Source organism: Nyctereutes procyonoides, unplaced genomic scaffold (genome assembly GCF_905146905.1).
Source record: "Nyctereutes procyonoides isolate TBG_1078 unplaced genomic scaffold, NYPRO_anot_genome, whole genome shotgun sequence".
Classification (NCBI taxonomy): Eukaryota; Metazoa; Chordata; class Mammalia; order Carnivora; family Canidae; genus Nyctereutes; species Nyctereutes procyonoides.
The window spans coordinates 35,018,702-35,036,664 of NW_026575132.1; the positions used below are offsets into that span (position 1 = coordinate 35,018,702).

At 49.1% G+C, this 17,963-nt stretch overlaps 1 protein-coding gene and 1 pseudogene across 16 annotated transcripts; one reads left to right on the plus strand and one right to left on the minus strand.

The window, feature by feature from the left end:
- Positions 1 to 1,035: 1,035 nt before the first annotated feature.
- On the minus strand, positions 1,036 to 14,578 carry FXYD4 (FXYD domain containing ion transport regulator 4). Of its 16 annotated transcripts, XM_055345312.1 has the most exons (11): positions 13,463 to 13,939; positions 13,277 to 13,334; positions 10,976 to 11,052; positions 9,406 to 9,551; positions 7,956 to 8,014; positions 7,171 to 7,203; positions 7,029 to 7,052; positions 6,311 to 6,385; positions 6,176 to 6,212; positions 5,820 to 5,857; positions 1,036 to 1,639 (listed from the first exon to the last, which is right to left on the minus strand). In XM_055345312.1, the coding sequence occupies exons 5-11, from the start codon at positions 7,993 to 7,995 to the stop codon at positions 1,308 to 1,310; spliced, it is 579 nt and encodes a 192-aa protein (XP_055201287.1). In that variant the 5' UTR covers positions 7,996 to 8,014; positions 9,406 to 9,551; positions 10,976 to 11,052; positions 13,277 to 13,334; positions 13,463 to 13,939; the 3' UTR covers positions 1,036 to 1,307. The 16 variants fall into 16 exon arrangements, with proteins under 16 accessions (XP_055201287.1, XP_055201284.1, XP_055201285.1 ...); XM_055345309.1 differs by lacking the exon at positions 10,976 to 11,052 and having other exon boundaries at positions 13,277 to 13,424; positions 13,824 to 13,951; XM_055345310.1 differs by lacking the exon at positions 10,976 to 11,052 and having other exon boundaries at positions 13,277 to 13,424; positions 13,876 to 13,949.
- LOC129522843 (transmembrane protein 258-like) overlaps positions 14,489 to 17,963 on the plus strand; it is a 48,789-nt pseudogene continuing 45,314 nt past the window's right edge.

Here is a 17,963-nt window from a genome sequence, read left to right on the forward strand (position 1 = left end):
ATAAGCTCAAAATGGCCAATACGTACTCAGTGGAAACCATAAAATGGCAATTTGAGAAGAGCCAAGTCTGTGAACAAATTTGGAAAATTCTGTAGGCACCAATTTGTACATTCCGGTAGGGGTGGGAGACCATAACAAATCAATAAAACATCAGTAGTATGAGAATTAGGGCTGAATACAAAGGAGCAGCAGCATACAGTGATGAGAATCCTGGTGCAGTTGTAGTGTGGTCAGGAGGCCTCCTAACAAGGGCCTAAAGGAAGGGAGTTGGTAATGCAAGGATGCTGGGGAACTGGGAGAATGGCCAGTAGAGGGAAGGGACTGTGGTGCCTTAAGGCTGAGGCTGGAGCCTACACTGTGTTCAGACAACACCTAGGAGGCAGGTCGAGTGTAGGAGAGAGTGGGTGAAGATGGAATATTGGTAGGGCCTGGAGTCAGAAGTAGGGCCTATAGGCCATGTTAAAGGGATTTTTCTCTAAGATAAATAGGGTATCTCTGGTTCATCTGGAGCAGAGTTGATCTGATCTTGCCTTAAGAATATTCCTCTGATGGCTGGGTTGAGACTTGAGTAATAAATTCATCTACAGAGCCAGGCATAGGACCTAACCAGCTACCTACCCAGATGGCTCCAGTCATGCTCCCTTGTGTTAGCCGTTGGCCTTACTTCTTACCCTAGGTTTTAGAGCATTTTACATAAAAATTGAGGATAAGGGGTGCCTCACTGGCTCAGTCACTAGAACATGTGACTCTTGATCTCAGGATTGTAAGTCTGAGCCCCACATTGGGTGTAGCAATTACTTAAAAATAAAATCTTAAAAAAAATGAAGGTGCTGCTACCTTTTGGGAAACAGAAATATTACAATGTTTATTTAAGCCATTAGTCTTAGAATAAAAACTTACAACTTTTTCTTAAGTTAGTAGGCCCTTATTTTATTTTAAGAATTTTTTTATTTTTTTATTTATGATAGTCACAGAGAGAGAGAGAGAGAGAGAGAGAGAGAGAGAGAGAGAGGCAGAGACACAGGCAGAGGGAGAAGCAGGCTCCATGCACCGGGAGCCCGACGTGGGATTCGATCCCGGATCTCCAGGATCGCGCCCTGGGCCAAAGGCAGGCGCCAAACCGCTGCGCCACCCAGGGATCCCAGTAGGCCCTTATTTTAAAAACTCTGATGACTACTCAGCAATACAAAGTAATGAAATATTGATTAATATAACAACATGGCTGGATCGCCAGAGAAATATAGAATGCTATATAACCTGTATATAATATATAATATTATATTACTTATATATAAAGTTATAGAATATTATATCAAACTTTCCCCTTGATTGTTTCTGAATGCTGGGTTAAAAACTGATTTACCTAAATGAGACATCTCTGTAATGTTCAGGCTTTCTGTAATAAGCATGAAAAATGTTTGCAATTGGAAAAAATAAGATGGGGCACCTGGGTGGCTCAGTTGGGTAAGTGTCTGACCCTTCGTTTTGGCTGAGGTCACCATCTCATGGGTCATGGGATCCAGCCCTGAGTTGGGCTCCACTTTCAGCAGGGAGTCTCCTCGAAGGTCCTCTCCTCTGCCGCTCCCCTTACTCTTGCACCCACATACTTTCTTTCTTGCTCTTCCTAAAATAAATAAATCTTAAAGAAAAAGAAAAAATAATAAGATTATTTAAATTTAAAAATAGGGAAGGGGTGTCTGGCTGGCTTGGTAGAGCATGAGACTCTTTTTTTTTTTTAAGTTTATTTAAGTAATCTCTATACCCAACTTGGACTCCAATTCAGGACCCCAAGATCAAGAGCCTCATGCCCTTCTGACGGAGCCATCCAGGCAGCCAGAGCATGCAGCTCTTGATATCCAGGTCATGAGTTAAAGCACGATGTTGGGCATAGAGCTTACATAAAAAATAAATAAACATACATACATATATACATAAAACAGGGAGGGATATAGATAGTCCCCAAGTAGGCACAATCACTGGGTTCTTTCTCAGAGTGATAAATACCAGAAAGGCAGCATAGCCCAGTCCTTGAGAAACACTTCAGGAGCTAGATAGCCTCCGAGAACCTCTGAAAACTTTGGTCTCATCCTATGCACAGATGGAATAATACAAGTTCCCATAAGTTCCTGGGAAAATTGAGTTAACACGTGAAGTGTTTATAACAGTGACCATCACATACTAAGTGTTCAATTAAGTAGAAATTACCCTTTGCTTACTCTGGTTCTTTCCTAGGCAAACTCCTTCTCTGGGAGAAGACAACAAAAGGAGGAATTGTAGCTAAAGCCAAGAAGAAACAGGCCCAGGGAAGGGGGCTCTGGGGCACCAGGAGTAATTCCACAAAGGGAAGCCTGGGCAGAGACTCCTCTCATTCTATGGCTACCTTTCCCTCTCCCTTCCAGGGGGTTGGTGGTTGAAATGGGGAGTAAGGACGGGGGTAGAGGCAGGACTTGTTCTTCTTGGGAATCAGCAGCCCCAACTCCAGGGCCTAGTTGCCAAACTCACAGGCTAACATGGATTCCACCCCCTACCGCCTATCACAGTCCCTGACTTCTACCTGTGATTTTTTTTTTTTAAAGTTTTTTAAAATGTATTCATCTGAGACACAGAGAGAAGCAGAGACACAGGCAGAGGGAGAAGCAGGCTCCGCACAGGGACCCCAATGAGGGACTTGATCCTGGGACCCCAGGATCATGCCCCGGGCCGAAGGCAGGTGATAAACTGCTGAGCCACCCGAGCATCCCTTACCCATGATTTCATCCAGACCCCAGATATTCTCCACGAGCTCCTTACCCCAGCCTTGGACAGGCAGAACCAGCCTAAACCACTAGGTACCAGCCTGTAATTGGACAAAGTCAGGCTCACTGATGCTGGCCGATGAAGGAGTCCCATGTGCTGGGGGTAGTGGGGTCATGGCGTCCTCCACCCCAGAGTGGTTACTTATGGGACCATTTGTTCAGATGAAGTTAGAATAAAGCTGTGTTTGGCTGGCAGAAAGGAAAGCAGGCCTGGGACTGGTGTCCACCTCAAAGTGGAGCCTGGGCACTAAAACATTAAGATGGAAGTGGAATGTGTGCAGAAACCCTTTACCCGGAGCGGGTGCCCAGGTTGGAATCGCTGAGTCTCAGGTCAGAGTGTCTTAGGTCCCACTGCACCTGGCAGGCTTAGTCAGTAGGGCATGTCATTCGTGAGTTCCTGGTGAGTTCGAGCCCCAGGTTGGGTTTTTGAGATTACTTAAATATATAAACTTTTAAAAAAGCAGTTCGGTCACCCAGAAGGTAGAGTTCTGACAATGTCACCATGGTGTCTGCCACCCCAGCCTCACAGAAAGCCATAGCCTTTGCTTTTCTAAGCACAGCTCATTTTTACTTTCTCAAATGTGATCCACTCACACTAGCATCCCCCCATGCCCAAGGAGAAGAGGTCACGCATGTACCCCACTCCCCAGGATAGCAAAGCAAGTCTGGAAGCTGCTTTTCGGGTGCTCTAGGTTAGCGGGAGCTTCTGGCTGCTTCCTCACAGTGGGCTCCGCCGGCCTGGACGCCCCAAGCTCTCCTGCCTTTCTCCTGCTCCCACCTCCTGTGCCAGCTCAAAAGGGCTAGTGGTTCTCCCTGCAGGGGCCACACCTGCCTCCTCTTTGATCTCATTGCCTATGTTCCATTCACACTGACTTTTCTCTGGTCCTCAAAAGACTGACTGCAAGCACTGTTCTCTGTACCAGGAAAGAGGTTTGTGCGCTGGCTCCTCTAATCATGCACTTTTGAGAATTCAGATGTCCTCTTTTTTTTTTTTAAGATTTTAAAAATTCATTTATTCGAGAGAGAGAGGGAGAGAGAGAGAGAGAGAAAGGCAGAGACACAGGCAGAGGGAGAAGCAGGCTCCATGCAGGGAGCCCGACGTGGGACTCCATCCTGAGTCTTCAGGATCACACCCTGGGCTGAAGGCGGCGCTAAACTGCTGAGCCCCCTGGGCTGCTCCAGATGTCCTCTCTTAACCCAATCACATCACCCATTGCTGCACATGCACACCTGCTGCTGAAACACACTCATTTTGTTTTCTCCACAGGATGCATGAGCTTAGAATGCTGGGCCTTATAGCACCAGTCCTGGTGGGTGATGAACTTGGCACAGCCACCGACATCCATGGGTCCCTGCCACCCTTGGTCATCCACTTAGACAGTGGCTGCACTTTCAGCCAGGTGTCCCGAGTCTTGCTCAGGTTCTTGGAATTTCTGCTGCAGCTCTGGTCCCACCTTGGAACCCTCCCCGACCCCCATCTCCTATGTGTCCTGTTTCAAGGGCCCTAAGCAGATCTCTGAATCTCATTTTTATACCTAGGGGCCTGGGATGGCCTGGCAACCAGGAGGCGGGGTCAGCTTTCAGACTCCCCTCCTCTGGCCTCCTAACCCAGATCTACAAGTCAGGGGCCTGAAGTCCAGGATGCATCGTAATTTCCACAGGACCCAGCACCACCCTGAGAAGTGGAGGGAGGGTTTGGAAAAGTACACCATTAGAGAGAGCTGGCTTGAAGCAACACCAAGATGCACCAACATGGCTGTCCCATCACCCCAGATCTGGTGCACCCCAGACTGCACCACTATCTGGCAGAGACAGGGCAGATCTCTGCTGCTTCAGCCTGCCTCTAACCCAGGGTCAATGCAGGGATCAGGGGCTGGACTCTGCACCTTAGCTCCTTCCATCCTGGACTATGGAAGTTGGCATGAAGGATGAGGCTGCAGGATAGACAGGCTGACGAGGTGAGAGAGGCATTTCCCCAGCTGCACCCCATACATGCAGGGACCTTTCAAGTGAGGTGTTTCAGGAGTGGACTTTGGACATACCAGGGGATCTAGATTTGTATGGATGGCTTTTGGTTCTAGATGCAGGGTTTCTTGGGATATAGCGCATAGTAAGGTCCTACAGGATATTATTTGGGGTGGACAGAGAGTCCATGGGGTTGTCTGAGGTTTATATAGGGTTTTACTGGGGTGGGTTAATGAAAGAATTGCTTCATTTTCTGAGCTGTGTGAAAGCTATAGAGCATTCACCGAGTGAGGTGGCATCTTAGTGGAGTCACCCTCCTGGGGTGGGATCCCCTCCTGGGGATCATTTTAGGTGAGAGAATGTCATGGGTACCTGGCTCACTGGGACTTCTAGGGCCTCTAGGCAAGGTGTGGAAATGGTAAGGTCCTTTGATATAACATTGAGGTATCCTGCACGGTGCATGGATGAGACAATTGCAGAAGATCAATTATCCAGAAGTTTTCAAAGTGGGGGGCATGCTGGGAGTGGGCCTCAGGACAGACATGTGGCCACAAGAAGCATTAGCAATTCACAGGAACCCCTCCCCACTAGCCACTGAGGGGCCAGGGCATCCCTGAGCAAGATGTCAGAGTCCCTGCCCAGCCTGCCCAGCCCTGACCAGACCCACAGAAAGTCACAAGACCACTGGAGGGGGGGAGATGAGACAGTTTAATAGAGAAATAAGCTTTGGACAGCCTCCTGATCAGAAGGGAGCCTTTCTTGGAGTGAAAGGCCATTATGGAGGCTAAGGCCGCCAAGTAGGGAGGGAACAGCATGGGAGATGGTACCAGGAGTGCCTGTGCTCAGCAGGTACTGGCAGAGCCTGAGGAGAGAATGGGGGTCAGGTCCTCACAGACATGGTCACTACAAAGACAACCAACCCCCTCAGCCTCCCAAAACCCCAAGGATGGGCTGGCTCAGGACAGCCTTATGCATGGTATTTAGTAAGGCCTGAATGCTACGGCCATCCTGCCTGAGTGCCTGGAAGTCTCTTAAAGAGGCCAAAGAAGCCCGTCTCACCTGGAGTGATGAGTGGAGTGGCTTTCTCAGGTAAGGGGCTGAGAAAGGAACACATCAAATTAGCATCCCCAGCCCTTCTGTCCTTATCCCCCAAGATGACGTCTGGTGTTCCCTCCCAGGGGGCACACGTACTTGCTATTCTTCCATTGTCACCTTAAACAATACTAAGGGTTCTAGCTTTCCCTGATGTGGGGCACTTCAGGGTTGATTATCTGTGAATAACAAATCCCACTGCAAGCCCAGGGAGTAGCCAAGAGGCTGTCCTCTTTAGCTAAATTGCTGGACTTTACCCCACATAGGTGTGCTCAGCTCCAGGGGCATACAATTTCCGGGCTCCCCACCTTACCCCATCTCACCTGTGCTTTTGATTGTATTTGCATTTGCATTTTCCACCTGTGAGAGGAAGAGATTGTCAGTGTGGAGAACCTGGGGAGCTTGGGCCATCACACCCCTCCCCTTGTGCCCACCACCCTACCAGCCCCACCACTCACTCAGGGCTATCAAGATTCCAGCGATGCACAGGAGCCCTCCAAAAATCATCCCGCCCAGCTGCAGGCTTTCCCAGTCTGGGGGAGCAGAGAGTGAGCTGGCACCAGCCTGGCTCCAACCCCCTCATTCATTCAAAAGATATTAGTGATCATCTGCTTGTGAAGATGTGCTTACATTTCAGGCAACAAGAAAGGCCAGTAAACAGAAACACCGTATACTAAATGCTGTGAACAGAACTATGAAGAAAAAATAAGCAGGAAAGCACAGAATAACGAAGGGAGTTGAAAGGCTTTTTGATCAAGGCAGGCTTTTCTGAAAGGTGGCATTTGCAAGGAGGCTAGGGGAAGAGGAAGGGTGTGCAGGGTCCGTGGAGGATGGTGGCAGGCAGAAGAAGAGGAAAGCTGCTGGGGCTGCAGGGCGACAAGTAGCGGGTGCTGGGCTCTGGCAAGTTAGAGAACTGAAGGAATGTTAGGGGAGATAATATCCTGGAGGCCCAACAGCCTCCAGCCCCTTCCCCAGAAATTTTCCTAAATGTCTCATGGGTACCTTCTCTCCTTTTGGAATGAAGCTCTCCCAAAGACCATGTTGCATGTTGGCCTCTCTCTCTTGTCATAGACCATACTGACTCTGTAATCCCCAGTCCCAGCCCTCACCAAGCTCTAGCCAAGAGGTCCAGGAAAGACAAAGGTAGGAGTGGGGGATGGGGGTATCAGCTCTTACCATAGTAGAAGGGACTGTCTTTATCTGCAGGAAAAGGGGAGGAAAATAAAAAGAATAAGGACCAGAACCAGGAGGCAGGATGTGGGGTCTTAAAGGGAAAATGTGGGGTAGCAGGAGCAGGGCAGTTTGGAGTCCTACTCACCAACCAAGTCATTGGCTTCCAAGGCAGGCAGGCCTGGGTGGGAGAAGCAGAGGGAAATGGGTATTCATTCAGGACACTGGTCTCAAAATGAATTAGCAGGCGTGTCCTCAGCCCAGAGCAGGCTCCTGGGTGGGGGACGGGGGACCCTCACACCTTCCCCAGCCCGAAATAGCCCTGGAATTTTGCCTCTCACCATAGCCTTTGTGCCCCCCTGCCAACCCCCAATCAATCTTCCCACCATTTCTCAGGCTTCCAGCTATTCTTCCTTGCATTGAAATGGGATGGTATATTGGTATCTTTTTACCCTCTTCTGAGAAGCTTCCTACACAGACCCTGGCTAATGCCCTATCAGGGAATAGGGAATGCTTCTCTCTTTATGCCAACAGATGGTTACTGTTTTCCAAAGTTCAATTATTCAGGACAACTTTTGCAATACCCACTTCCTCCCTGCACTATTATTTCCTTAGTGTCACTCTTTAAATTGACAGTTTATTTTTAAAGATTTATTTATTTATTCATTCAGAGAGAGCGAAGAGAGAGGCAGAGACACAGGCAGAGGGAGAAGCAGGCTCCATGCAGGAAGCCCGATGTGGGACTCGATCCTGGGTCTCCAGGATCACACCCCAGGCTGCAGGCGGCGCTAAACCGCTGTGCCACGCTAAATTGACAGTTTAGATGAAAATCCATTTGTTCGACATCAGACCCCCTTTGGGAAATACTGCCCTCGTTTTCACTGCCTTGGTTGAGAGGGTAAGTGGCAGGAGGTTCATTCTGGGAGGACTCACCTGCCAGTGTGAGGAGCAGGCCCTGGGTCATTCTCTTCATGGTACGGCTGAGAGGGGGGCTGCAGGGGAGGAGGGCGGGTTGAGATCAGACAACTGGGATCTGCCCCAGGTTCTGGGGCAAAGAGCCAGGGCACAGATCCTGAGGGTGCACTTGGTTTATGAGGTGGTCTTGGGAAAGTTACTAATTTCTGTTTCCTTATCTAGAGATGGTAATAGTAAACGCCTAGTGGAGTTACATGGATTGAGTTAATACTAGTTAAGTACTTAGAACCTTGCTTGCGCATAGTAAGTGATTTGTTAAAGTCTTTAATCAGATGTCTGACCCTAGGTCAGAGGAGCAGGGCTACTGTTCTAACTCAGCCTTTGGTTCCTAACCCCCAGTCAAAAGGCTAAGGTACCCTGAGCTATTGTTCCCAAAGGTCTGGGCCCCGGGCAGTATCAGGATGAATTCCAAGATAGTCTCTGCAAAGGGCCAGGGTATCCAGGGCTGTGCAGCAGAGCAGGGGAAAGGTGGTAGGGGAGCATGTGAGAGCCTCCCATCCCAGCCCCAGCCAGGGATCCTACTCCAGGGCAGCCCCAAATTCCATAGCAGGAAACTGCCTGGTGGGTGGAAGGAACATTGCTTCTTTCTTTTCCCTTGGGGTGGGAACTATCCCACGAGTTTCTAGTGGCTCCTTCCTTAAGACCCCTTCCAGCTCTCTGCATGTTGTTCGCTACAGGCAAATTTAGGGATTATCAGCTGTTGCAAACTAAAGCCCCTATTATCTACTGGGCCCAACGGGCTGGAACTCTAATCCCCTCAAAACCACCTAACAGCTGTGTGACTCAGTGGGTTACTTAACCTCTCGGTGCTTCAGTGTCCTATAAAACAAGGAAAATTAATAGCAACTGCATAAGGTTATGATTGAATTAAATGAATTACTATATGTGAAGCCTAAGTATAATGAGTAATGAAATGTGTTACAATAAATAAATACATAGCTCTCTATTTGCTAAATGGGATGCTGATTCATGAATGACTTAATAAGGAAACTTTGATAGGTAGTTACATACATACATGGGTCCTTTTGCCCTAGATGGGAGGGACTAGTAATATGCAGCTTCTGAATGTGAGAGTTTATCGGCTTTTAGCAGTCTCCGAAGCTGGCCTCCTTTAGACTCATCCCCTCTCACCACCCTAGGATTCCTGAGTCATGGGGGTTGCAACTCCACTTTACATATTCTTTAGCCAAAGACTGGTTCCTGTTTCCTCCCGCCCCTAACCCACTGTCTATATGATAGTGGTCACAGAGCAAGTGGCCTCCAACCATCAAACACCTCAAACATGCATCCTGTTACTGAGAATAACTGGGCACCCACCACCTCTTCCTCAGACTGGTACCCCCTCCACCCTCACTCTTCTTCTGTCACCCTTCTGCTTAGCAGTCCTGAAGTCCTAGAAGACACTCACCTGAGAGCAGAGCGCAGATCTGGAAAGGCTGCTGGGGCTGGATTCAACTCAGGTGGGTTCCAGCTCTTTAAACCCAGCAGCTCCGCCCAGGGCAACAATACGGGCAGACAGGAGGGAACTGGTCAGATTCCTTAAGATTCCTGTAGCTAAAAAAAAAAAAAAAAAAAAAAAAAAAAAAGATTCCTGTAGCTCCTTCTCTCCCCGCCTCCTCCCCCACACTGTGCTCTTGAGACAGCTTGCCCTACCACACCCAGTGCAGAGCTGAGCTCCTGGAGGCCCCAGGGCCATCAGAGGTAGTGGGAGAGGTGGTGGGAGAGGGCCGGGCTGGGCCTCAAGACATTTCTCTAGAGAAGATGGACTTTCAGCTTCTTCAGCTCACCTAGATCCTAAAAGAGGGGTCCAGAGGGGTGCTGGAAGGGGACAGGATGTTTCTGGGTTATTGTGCCAGCATTGGGGGGTTCCAGGACTTCTGTGTGGGGTATCCTGGGGACAGCTGAGTTGATTACGAGTCAGGGACTGGTGCTGAGGCTCCATTTGCTCAGTGGTCCCATTGTTTTTCCTTGGACTGGGTGTTTATTGAGGGGGAGGGCTGGGGTTGATGGCACTCTTCAGGACTGCCCACCCTCTGACGAGTCCCAGACACCCACTTAGCCTAGGGAAACTGATGGCTGGGATTAGAAACCACCCTGGCCCAGACCCTGGTTTCCTGCCTGCTCCACAGAGTGTCAGGGGAGGGGTAGTGCCAGGAGGAAGACTGCAACTCCAGGCTAAATAGTGGGCTGCTTCCCTCTATGGACCCCCATATCTGCCTTATGTGCTTCTGGCCAAACTCCCCTTTCATCCCTCCCTCCACCACATGCTTTTAGCCTGTGCCCCTGGGTCAGGATGACCCCAGGCCTCTCCTTCTTCCCCAATTCCTGTGTTCACTGCTTTTGCCACTGGATGGTGATCAGCTGAAGGCAGGACTGTTGCCTCTCTTATTCCCAAAGGCCTCTCTATTCCTGGACACCAATAAATAGATTTTAATTGAATTGTTGAGTCAATGAAGACAGGAAGCCACCAGACGCTCCCAGTGCTGGGGATCAGGGAGGGAAAACAAAGCCCTGAAAGGCAGGGTGAGGAGAAAGGGTGAGTAGGAAGGGGGAGGATATTCCTAGTGTGAATATGTTCACCTTCTCATGAAAACCTTCCATGGTGCTCCCTGCCTTCAAGATTCAGTTTCTGGGATGCCTGGATGGTTCAGTGTTTGAGCGTCTGTCTCCCTTTGGCTCAGGGCGTGATCCTAGGGTCCTGGGATTGAGTCCCCCACATAGGGCTCCCTGCGGGGAGCCTGCTTCTCCCTCTGCCTGTGTCTCTGCCTCTCTCTGTCTCTCATGAATAAATAAATAAAATTAAAAAAAAAAAAAAAGGATTCAGTTTCTGTGGGTTCAAACCCAGGGGGTCTGGGACCAGAAAGAGCTAGAGTTGAAGCACAGCCTGCCATTTGCTCACTGGGTAAGCTGAGGTAGCTCCTTCATCATCCGGAGCGTCCGTTCCTTCTCCTCTAAAATGGAATAATGATAGGACTGACCTCTGAGGTTTCTGGTGTAGGTTCTGCAGGAGCATGGAGCCCTCAATATGTATTTGTGGAATGAGTGCCTCCCAGACCTGGTGTGAGGAAAGTTTGTTAACCTTGAGATCCAGAAGAACCATTAATTGCATATACTTTGAAGTCAAATCCAGGCTCTGTTAGTTACTTGCTATGTGCACCCGAGCAACTAATTCAGCCTTTCTGCCTAATTATTCATCCATAAAGTAGGAACCATGACCGAGCCTACTCTGAAGGTTTGTGGTGATTGTGACATCTGATTATGCTGCTCAGTTCCCTGTAACTGTAGCTGGGAATGGCCCTGATATACACAAAAAGAAATCTGCAATATAAGAGACAGGGGGTCATTGGTAGAGAGCCCCCCATGGAGAAAGCACATTCCAGAGAAGAGAAAGGAAGTATAAAAAGGACCTTATGTCCACTTCTCCAGAAGGCCCTAGTGTCTTTGCTCTGCCCTGCAGCTTCTGCCCTCTTCAGGGATCCTCCACTCCTAGCCCTGGCACCATGAGATAGTATCATCTTTAACAGATAGGTAGAAAGAAGGGGCAACTGGGTGGCTCAGGTGGTCGGGCAGCTGCCTTCAACTCAGGTCATGATCCCAGGGCCCTGGGATTGAGCCCTGCATTGGGCTTCCAGCTCAACGGAGAGTCTTCTTCTCCCTCTCCCTCTGCCCCTCACTCCACTTGTGCTCTCTCTCAAATAAATATATATATAATTTTTTAAAAATAAAGATTTTATTTATTTGAGAGAAAGAGTGAATGAGAGATTGAGCATGAGCAGGGGGAGAGGGAGAAGCAGACTCCCTGCTGAGCAGGGAGCACAATGGGGTGCTTAATCCCAGGACCCCAGGATCATGACCTGAGCCAAAGGCAGACGCTTAACTGACTGAGCCACCGAGGTGCCCCATCAAATAAATAGATAAACAAAATCTTAAAAAAAAAAAAAAAAAAAGAAAAAAGAAAAACGTAGAAAGAAAACTTCACCTGAGTCTGGTGGTATTGACACTGGTCCAAGGTAGGGGGATAGGTTGAGCCAGAGGCAAAATCAGGTAGAGGGAGCCCAGCTACCTGTGTGTGACTTCTGCAAGCACAACGGTAAGTCACTACCTCATTTCTTCATTTTGCCAAAACTGGCTGTAGGTGTAGGCGCACCATGGCTGAGTAGTGCATCTGCCCCTCTGGGGGGCCTCAAAGGCTGGCCATTCCCTCAGTGGCAGGCAGCAATGCCTTCTACACTGGAAGTGGTGCAAAGTCAGTTCCCAGGTTAATGAATTTATCTTCTTAGATATTAAAAGCAGTACCTATTGGGACACCTGGGTGGCTCAGAGGTTGAGCGTCTACCTTTGGCTCAGGACATGATCCAGGGGTCTGGGATTGAGTCCCACATTGGGCTCCTTGCGGGAGAGCCTGCTTCTTCCTCTGCCTATGCGTCTGTGTCTCTCTCACTCTCTCATGAATAGATCAATAAAATCTTAAAAAATAAAACCAGTACTTATAAATGGTCATGAAAGTGGGTGTTGAAACCTTTAGAAGTTTTGCATATTAAGAAGTGTTCACTAAATTGTCCATTCATTCATTAGCAGTGTTTAGGATGAACAACCGCTCTCTCAAAGTATAATACCTGAGAGGCTGGCCTGGCAGCGAACTGTTTTCAGGAAATCACTTTCAAGTAGGGCTGGTCATAGCCCTGCTTCTTGGACATGCATTCCTCATCAGAATCTCTGGAGCCATCTATTTGGGTCTGATTTCTTATCTACCAAATGGAAGAGCTGGGTAAGAGGCACTGAGGCTTACAGGGAAATCAAACCTTGGGGTGATGGAAGGCTGGGAAGAGTGGGTGATGGAGAGCCAGACTTAGAAGGGTGGGTGCAGATGACAGCTGGGAGGTGTTAAGAGTTGAGAGAGAGAAAACTGCAAGATCCAGTTCTAAAGTCCTTCTTCCCCTTCTGGAGTCAGTGTTGCAAAGTATACAAAGGACCTCGTGTAGAAGGAGGGAAGTCTGTTGCCAAGAGTGGCGGCCTGAAAATCAGCGCTGACTCTCAGGATCCTGCCTCTGCTCGTGTCAATGACTGCCCCACCTCCTCACACTCCCAAACTGTGACCTTCCCTCTTCTGCAAGCACCAACTATTGCTCTGTGGAAAACAGAGATGCATCCTCAAAGCCATTAACTTCCCTGAGGAAAGGCAATAAAACAGGAATTATTTCTAAGATCGACCAGAAATAAAAGAGAAGTGACTCGCATCTTGCCTGGCACGTAGTGGGAGCATTTTTTTTTTTTCTTACCTTCCAAGACTGAATATCAGTATCAGCAGAAGGCTGGGATTGTCTGTTTTGAGGGGGTCTGGTAGAGGGGGGAGAAGACCCCATTGGTGAGGGGAGAGGTTATCCCTCTCCTCTGAGGCTTTTCCCAGTTGTCTCCGATGTTTCATCCCTATGAGAAATACATACTGAGGCCCCACCCAGACCCACCTCCTGGGCCGCCTCTCTCAGGGGTCTCGCTGCTCGTCTTTCTGCCTTTCTGCATTTTTGGCAGGTCCCCCCATGTGTATTGAGGGCTAGTCTGGGCCCCCAGATCTGGGGCTCACTCCCTTTGAGGATGGGGGTTGGGGGATGAAGGTTGGACATGAGATGCAGCCTGTGCGAGGCGGTTAGCGGCTGTGAGGCAGGGTGCGAGGGCGGCCCTCTGAGGGCTCTTCTAGGCCTTGGCCGACTCTCGTGCCTCAGGAAGGCAGCAGGAGGGGCCCTTCGCTGCGGATCCCAAGGGCCATCCGGAAGAGGGGATACGGGCACGGAGCGGGGGCGGGGGTCCCACGAAGGGGGATATAGGGACCTCCGCGGCGGCCACTCCCCTCGGCACTGCAGAGTAGGAGCCGGGCTCTCACTGGCTGACGCTGGGCTATCTCTGGCGGACTCCGACCTCCCCGAGGCCCAGGACAGGAGGCCCTCCATTACCGAGCTCCCCCTTCGCGCAAAGGACCGAACGGCAGCCAATTGAAATAGAATCGTGTGGCTTCCAGCCAGTCAGCACTAAGAGATGGCGGCCGAGGCGGGGCCGCGGGTGAAGCCGCCCGTGAGGCGACGGCCCGGGTGGCGGGGGCGGGGCTCTTCTGTCTCGCGTCCTCGCGTGGATTGGCTGCTCGGGTTCAGCGGCGCGCTCGTCCGCAGCCGTCCTCTTGCGCACGCGCAGCCGCTCGGCCGTCTCGTCGCTGTGTAAGGGTCGCGACTCGGTTTGAGTCTTGGCGAAGTCTCCGTCCGTCTCCTCGTACGTTCGTGGCCGCATGATTGTCACGGTCTTCCGGAAGTCGTGGTCTTGAGCAACTGGGGCCCTAGAGGCTGTGAAGAATAGCTAAGGTGGAAGGGGCAGCCCAGTTGCTGAGTCCAGAGCAGGCCAGAAGGAGGAAGACGAGAGCAGGGCGGCCTGAGGGACGGGCGGGAGGCCGGGAAGCCGGCAGGGGACCTTGGACTTGGGCAGGGCTCCAGACTAGGGCGAGAGAGGAGGCTGCAGACCCGTGTAAAAGGAGACAGGCGGAAACGGCTCACCGAACGGAGGCCAGGCCACGTCACTTCTCAGTGACTGTCATTCTGCTTCTGTCAGATTCGGTAATGCTTCCCTCCCCCCCACAAGCCCCTTAGCATCCTTGTCCGGGGGTCTCGTCCACCAGATTTCTCAAGCCCTCCACCTTGTGATCAGAGGATCTCATGGACGCACCTCCTCTTCACTTGCTAGGGGTCCTTGACACTCAACAAGTTACCAATAACTAAACTAAACTAAACTAAACTAACTACCTTCCCAAGTGCCTGGCTGGCTAAGTCGGTAGAACATATGACTCTTGATATTGGAGTTGTGGGTTCGAGCTCCACTTTGGGTGTAGAGCCTAAGCGGCGCCTTGGTGTCTCAGTTAAGTGTCTGCCTTCGGGTCAGGTCATGATCCCGGAGTCCTAGGATCGGAGCCCCCTGGAGCCTCTTGTCGGACTCCCTGCTCAGCCAGGAACCTGCTTCTCTCTCTCCTGCCCCACCTTCCTGCTGTCTCTCAAATAAAATCTTAAAAAAAAAAAAAAAAAAATCTTGGGAAGCCTGGGTGACTCAGTGGTTGGGCATCTGCCTTAGGCTCAGAGCATGATCCTGGAGTCCCAGGATGGAGTCCCACATTGGGTTCCCTGCATGGAGCCTGCGTATGTCTCTGCCTTTCCCTCGCTCTCATGAATAAATAAATAAAATCCTTAAAAATCTTCCCATTGTCACAACATATTTCAGAGTTCCCTATCTCAGGGTACCCCTTTATCCACTTGGTGGATAGACCACCACTAAGTGTGTAAGGAGGTTCCCTACTGATGTGTCTGCTCCTCAGGCTATGACCTCAAGGGCACTAGGACCCCTGGGTGACAGCACCTTTGTCCACAAGAGTAGCCTAAGGGAATGCTTGCAACCTGGCAGGCTGCTTTCTAGCACTTTACATGTGTTAACTCATGTTATCCTCACAACAACCTATCAAGAGGATTCATCATCCAATTTCAGATGAGGAAATGAAGTGAATGGTTAAGTGAAGCTCTGGGCCACATCGCTAGAAGTGGCCATCCAGCCTCAGAGCTAGCTCTTAACCCCACTCTCCGCATTAAACTCTGCATGTGATTTACTTTTAATATGATTTTAAAATAGCTCTGTTGAGAAATGATTTACCTACCAAGCAATTACCCCACTTAAAGTGTATAATTTGGGGTGCCTGGGTAGCTCAGTTGGCTGTGTCTAGTTCTTGGTTTCTGCTCAGGTCATGTCTCATGGGTCAATCTCACGGGTCCTGGGATTGAGCCCTGATTTGGGCTCTGTGCTCAACAGGGAGTCAGCTTGAGATTCTCTCCCTCTGCCACTCCCCCCAACAGGTTGTCCATGTATGCTCTCTCTCAAATAAATAAAATACATCTTTTTTTTTTAAATTTTTATTTATTTATGATAGTCACAGAGAGAGAAAGAGAGGCAGAGACACAGGCAGAGGGAGAAGCAGGCTCCATGCACTGGGAGCCCGACGTGGGATTCGATCCCGGGTCTCCAGGATCGCGCCCTGGGCCAAAGGCAGGCGCCAAACCGCTGCGCCACCCAGGGATCCCTAAAATACATCTTTAAAAAATATATATGTTTCTCTTTGATGTGTGTGTGATCTTTATGCAGATAATATTAAGATATTTAAAAAATTTTTATTTTTATTTTTTAAAGGTATCATTTTTTAAGATTTTATTTATTCATTCATAAGAGCAAAGAGAGAGAGAGAGAGAGAGAGGCAGAGACACAGGCAGAGGGAGAAGCAGGCTCCATGTAGAGAGCCCAATGTGAGACTCGATCCCAGGTCTCCAAGATCATACCCTGGGCTGAAGGCAGCGCTAAACCGCTGAGCCACCCGGGCTGCCTCCCAAAATTTTTTTTAAGATTTTATTTATTCTTTCATGACACACACACACACAAACACAGAGGCAGAGACACAGGCAGAGGGAGAAGCAGTCTCCATGCAGGGAGCCCGATGTGGGACTCGATCCCGTGAGTCCAGGATCACACCCTGGGCTGAAGGCAGGCACCAAACCACTGAGCCACCCAGGGATCCCCTAAAACAAAATTTTTAAGTAATTTCTATACCTACTGTTCAGCTTGAACTCACAACCCTGAAATCAAGAGTTTTATTTTTTTGGCATTCTCTACCAACTGAGCCAGCTAGACAACCCAATTTCTTATTTATTTATTTATTTATTTATTTATTTATTTATTTATTTATTTATTTATTTATTTATTTTAAAGATTTTATTTATTCATAAGAGACACACAGAGAGAGGCAGAGGCATAAGCATAGGGAGTAGCAGACTTCCCACAGGGAGCCTCATGTGAGACTCGATCCCAGGACCCTGAAATCACGACCCGAGCTGAAGGCGGTTGCTCAACTGCTGAGCCACCTAGGTGCCCCTATTTATTTATTCTAAAAGTAAACTCCAAGCCCATGTGGCACTTGAACTGTCAATCTCAAGATCAAGAGTCAAATATTCTACAGGCTGAGCCAGCTGGGCACCCCTAGATATTTTGAATCAGTAAGTCTACTTTTTATTTTCACTAGGATGTCAATTGTCAAATTTTTCACCCTAGTGAAATTTTCACCCTAGTGCCAATCACTATATATGTACTACGTGTGCCATGCTTTTTAAAATAAGTTATAGTGGTTCCTGGCTGGCTCAGTTGTTAGAGCATGAGACTCTTTTTAAATTTTTTTAAAGAAGATTTTATTTTATTGATGAGAGACACAGAGAGAAGGCAGGGACATAGGCAGAGGGAGAAGTGGGCTCCTCGCACGGAGACTGATGTGGGATTTGATCTCAGAATTATGGGATCACACCCTGAGCCAAAGGCAGACGCTCAACTGCTGAACCACCCAGGCATCCCAGAGCATGAAAATCTTGATAGTAGAGTTTACTTACTAAAAAAAAAGAAAGAAAAAGAAATGATAAAATAAGTTACAATTTGATTTTACAACTTTTCCAAGTATTTTCATTCTAATATAATTAACCTGTTATCTATTTAATAATTCAACACACATTTTGAATCTCACCCCAGTTCCCAGGAACTGGGGATTCTGAACCAGGCAATGCAAAGCTCCATCATGGTGAGGACAATGAGTTGGAAAAAGAAATAGATGGTACAATATTTCAAGTATTGATTGATAGGTGCACTGAAGACACATAAAGCAGCTGAGACCTAGAGAATGATGGAGGAGAGAGATCGCTTTCTTAGACTGGGAGGTCAGAATTGGTCAGTGATAGAAAAACATAGTTTTAGGGGTGCCTGGGTGGCTCAGTGAGTTAAGCGTCTGCCTTAGGCTCAGTCATGATCCCAGGGTCCTGGGATCAAGTCCTGTGTTGGGGTCCCTGCTCCACGGAGAGCCTGCTTCTCCCTCTTTCTCTGCCTTCCTCTCCCCCTGCTTGTGCTTTCTCTCTCTCT

Bases quoted from the DNA above. Each gene is read 5' to 3' on its own strand.
- FXYD4 (XM_055345306.1), bottom strand. From the start codon at position 14,273: ATGCGGCCACGAACGTACGAGGAGACGGACGGAGACTTCGCCAAGACT. The intron at 13,425-13,945 runs GTAATGGAGGGC...TATTTCTCATAG, and splicing joins TTGCGCGAAGGGGGAGCTCG to GGATGAAACATCGGAGACAA. The intron at 9,552-10,975 runs GTCAGTCCTATC...TTTTTTTTTTAG, and splicing joins CTACACCAGAAACCTCAGAG to CTACAGGAATCTTAAGGAAT.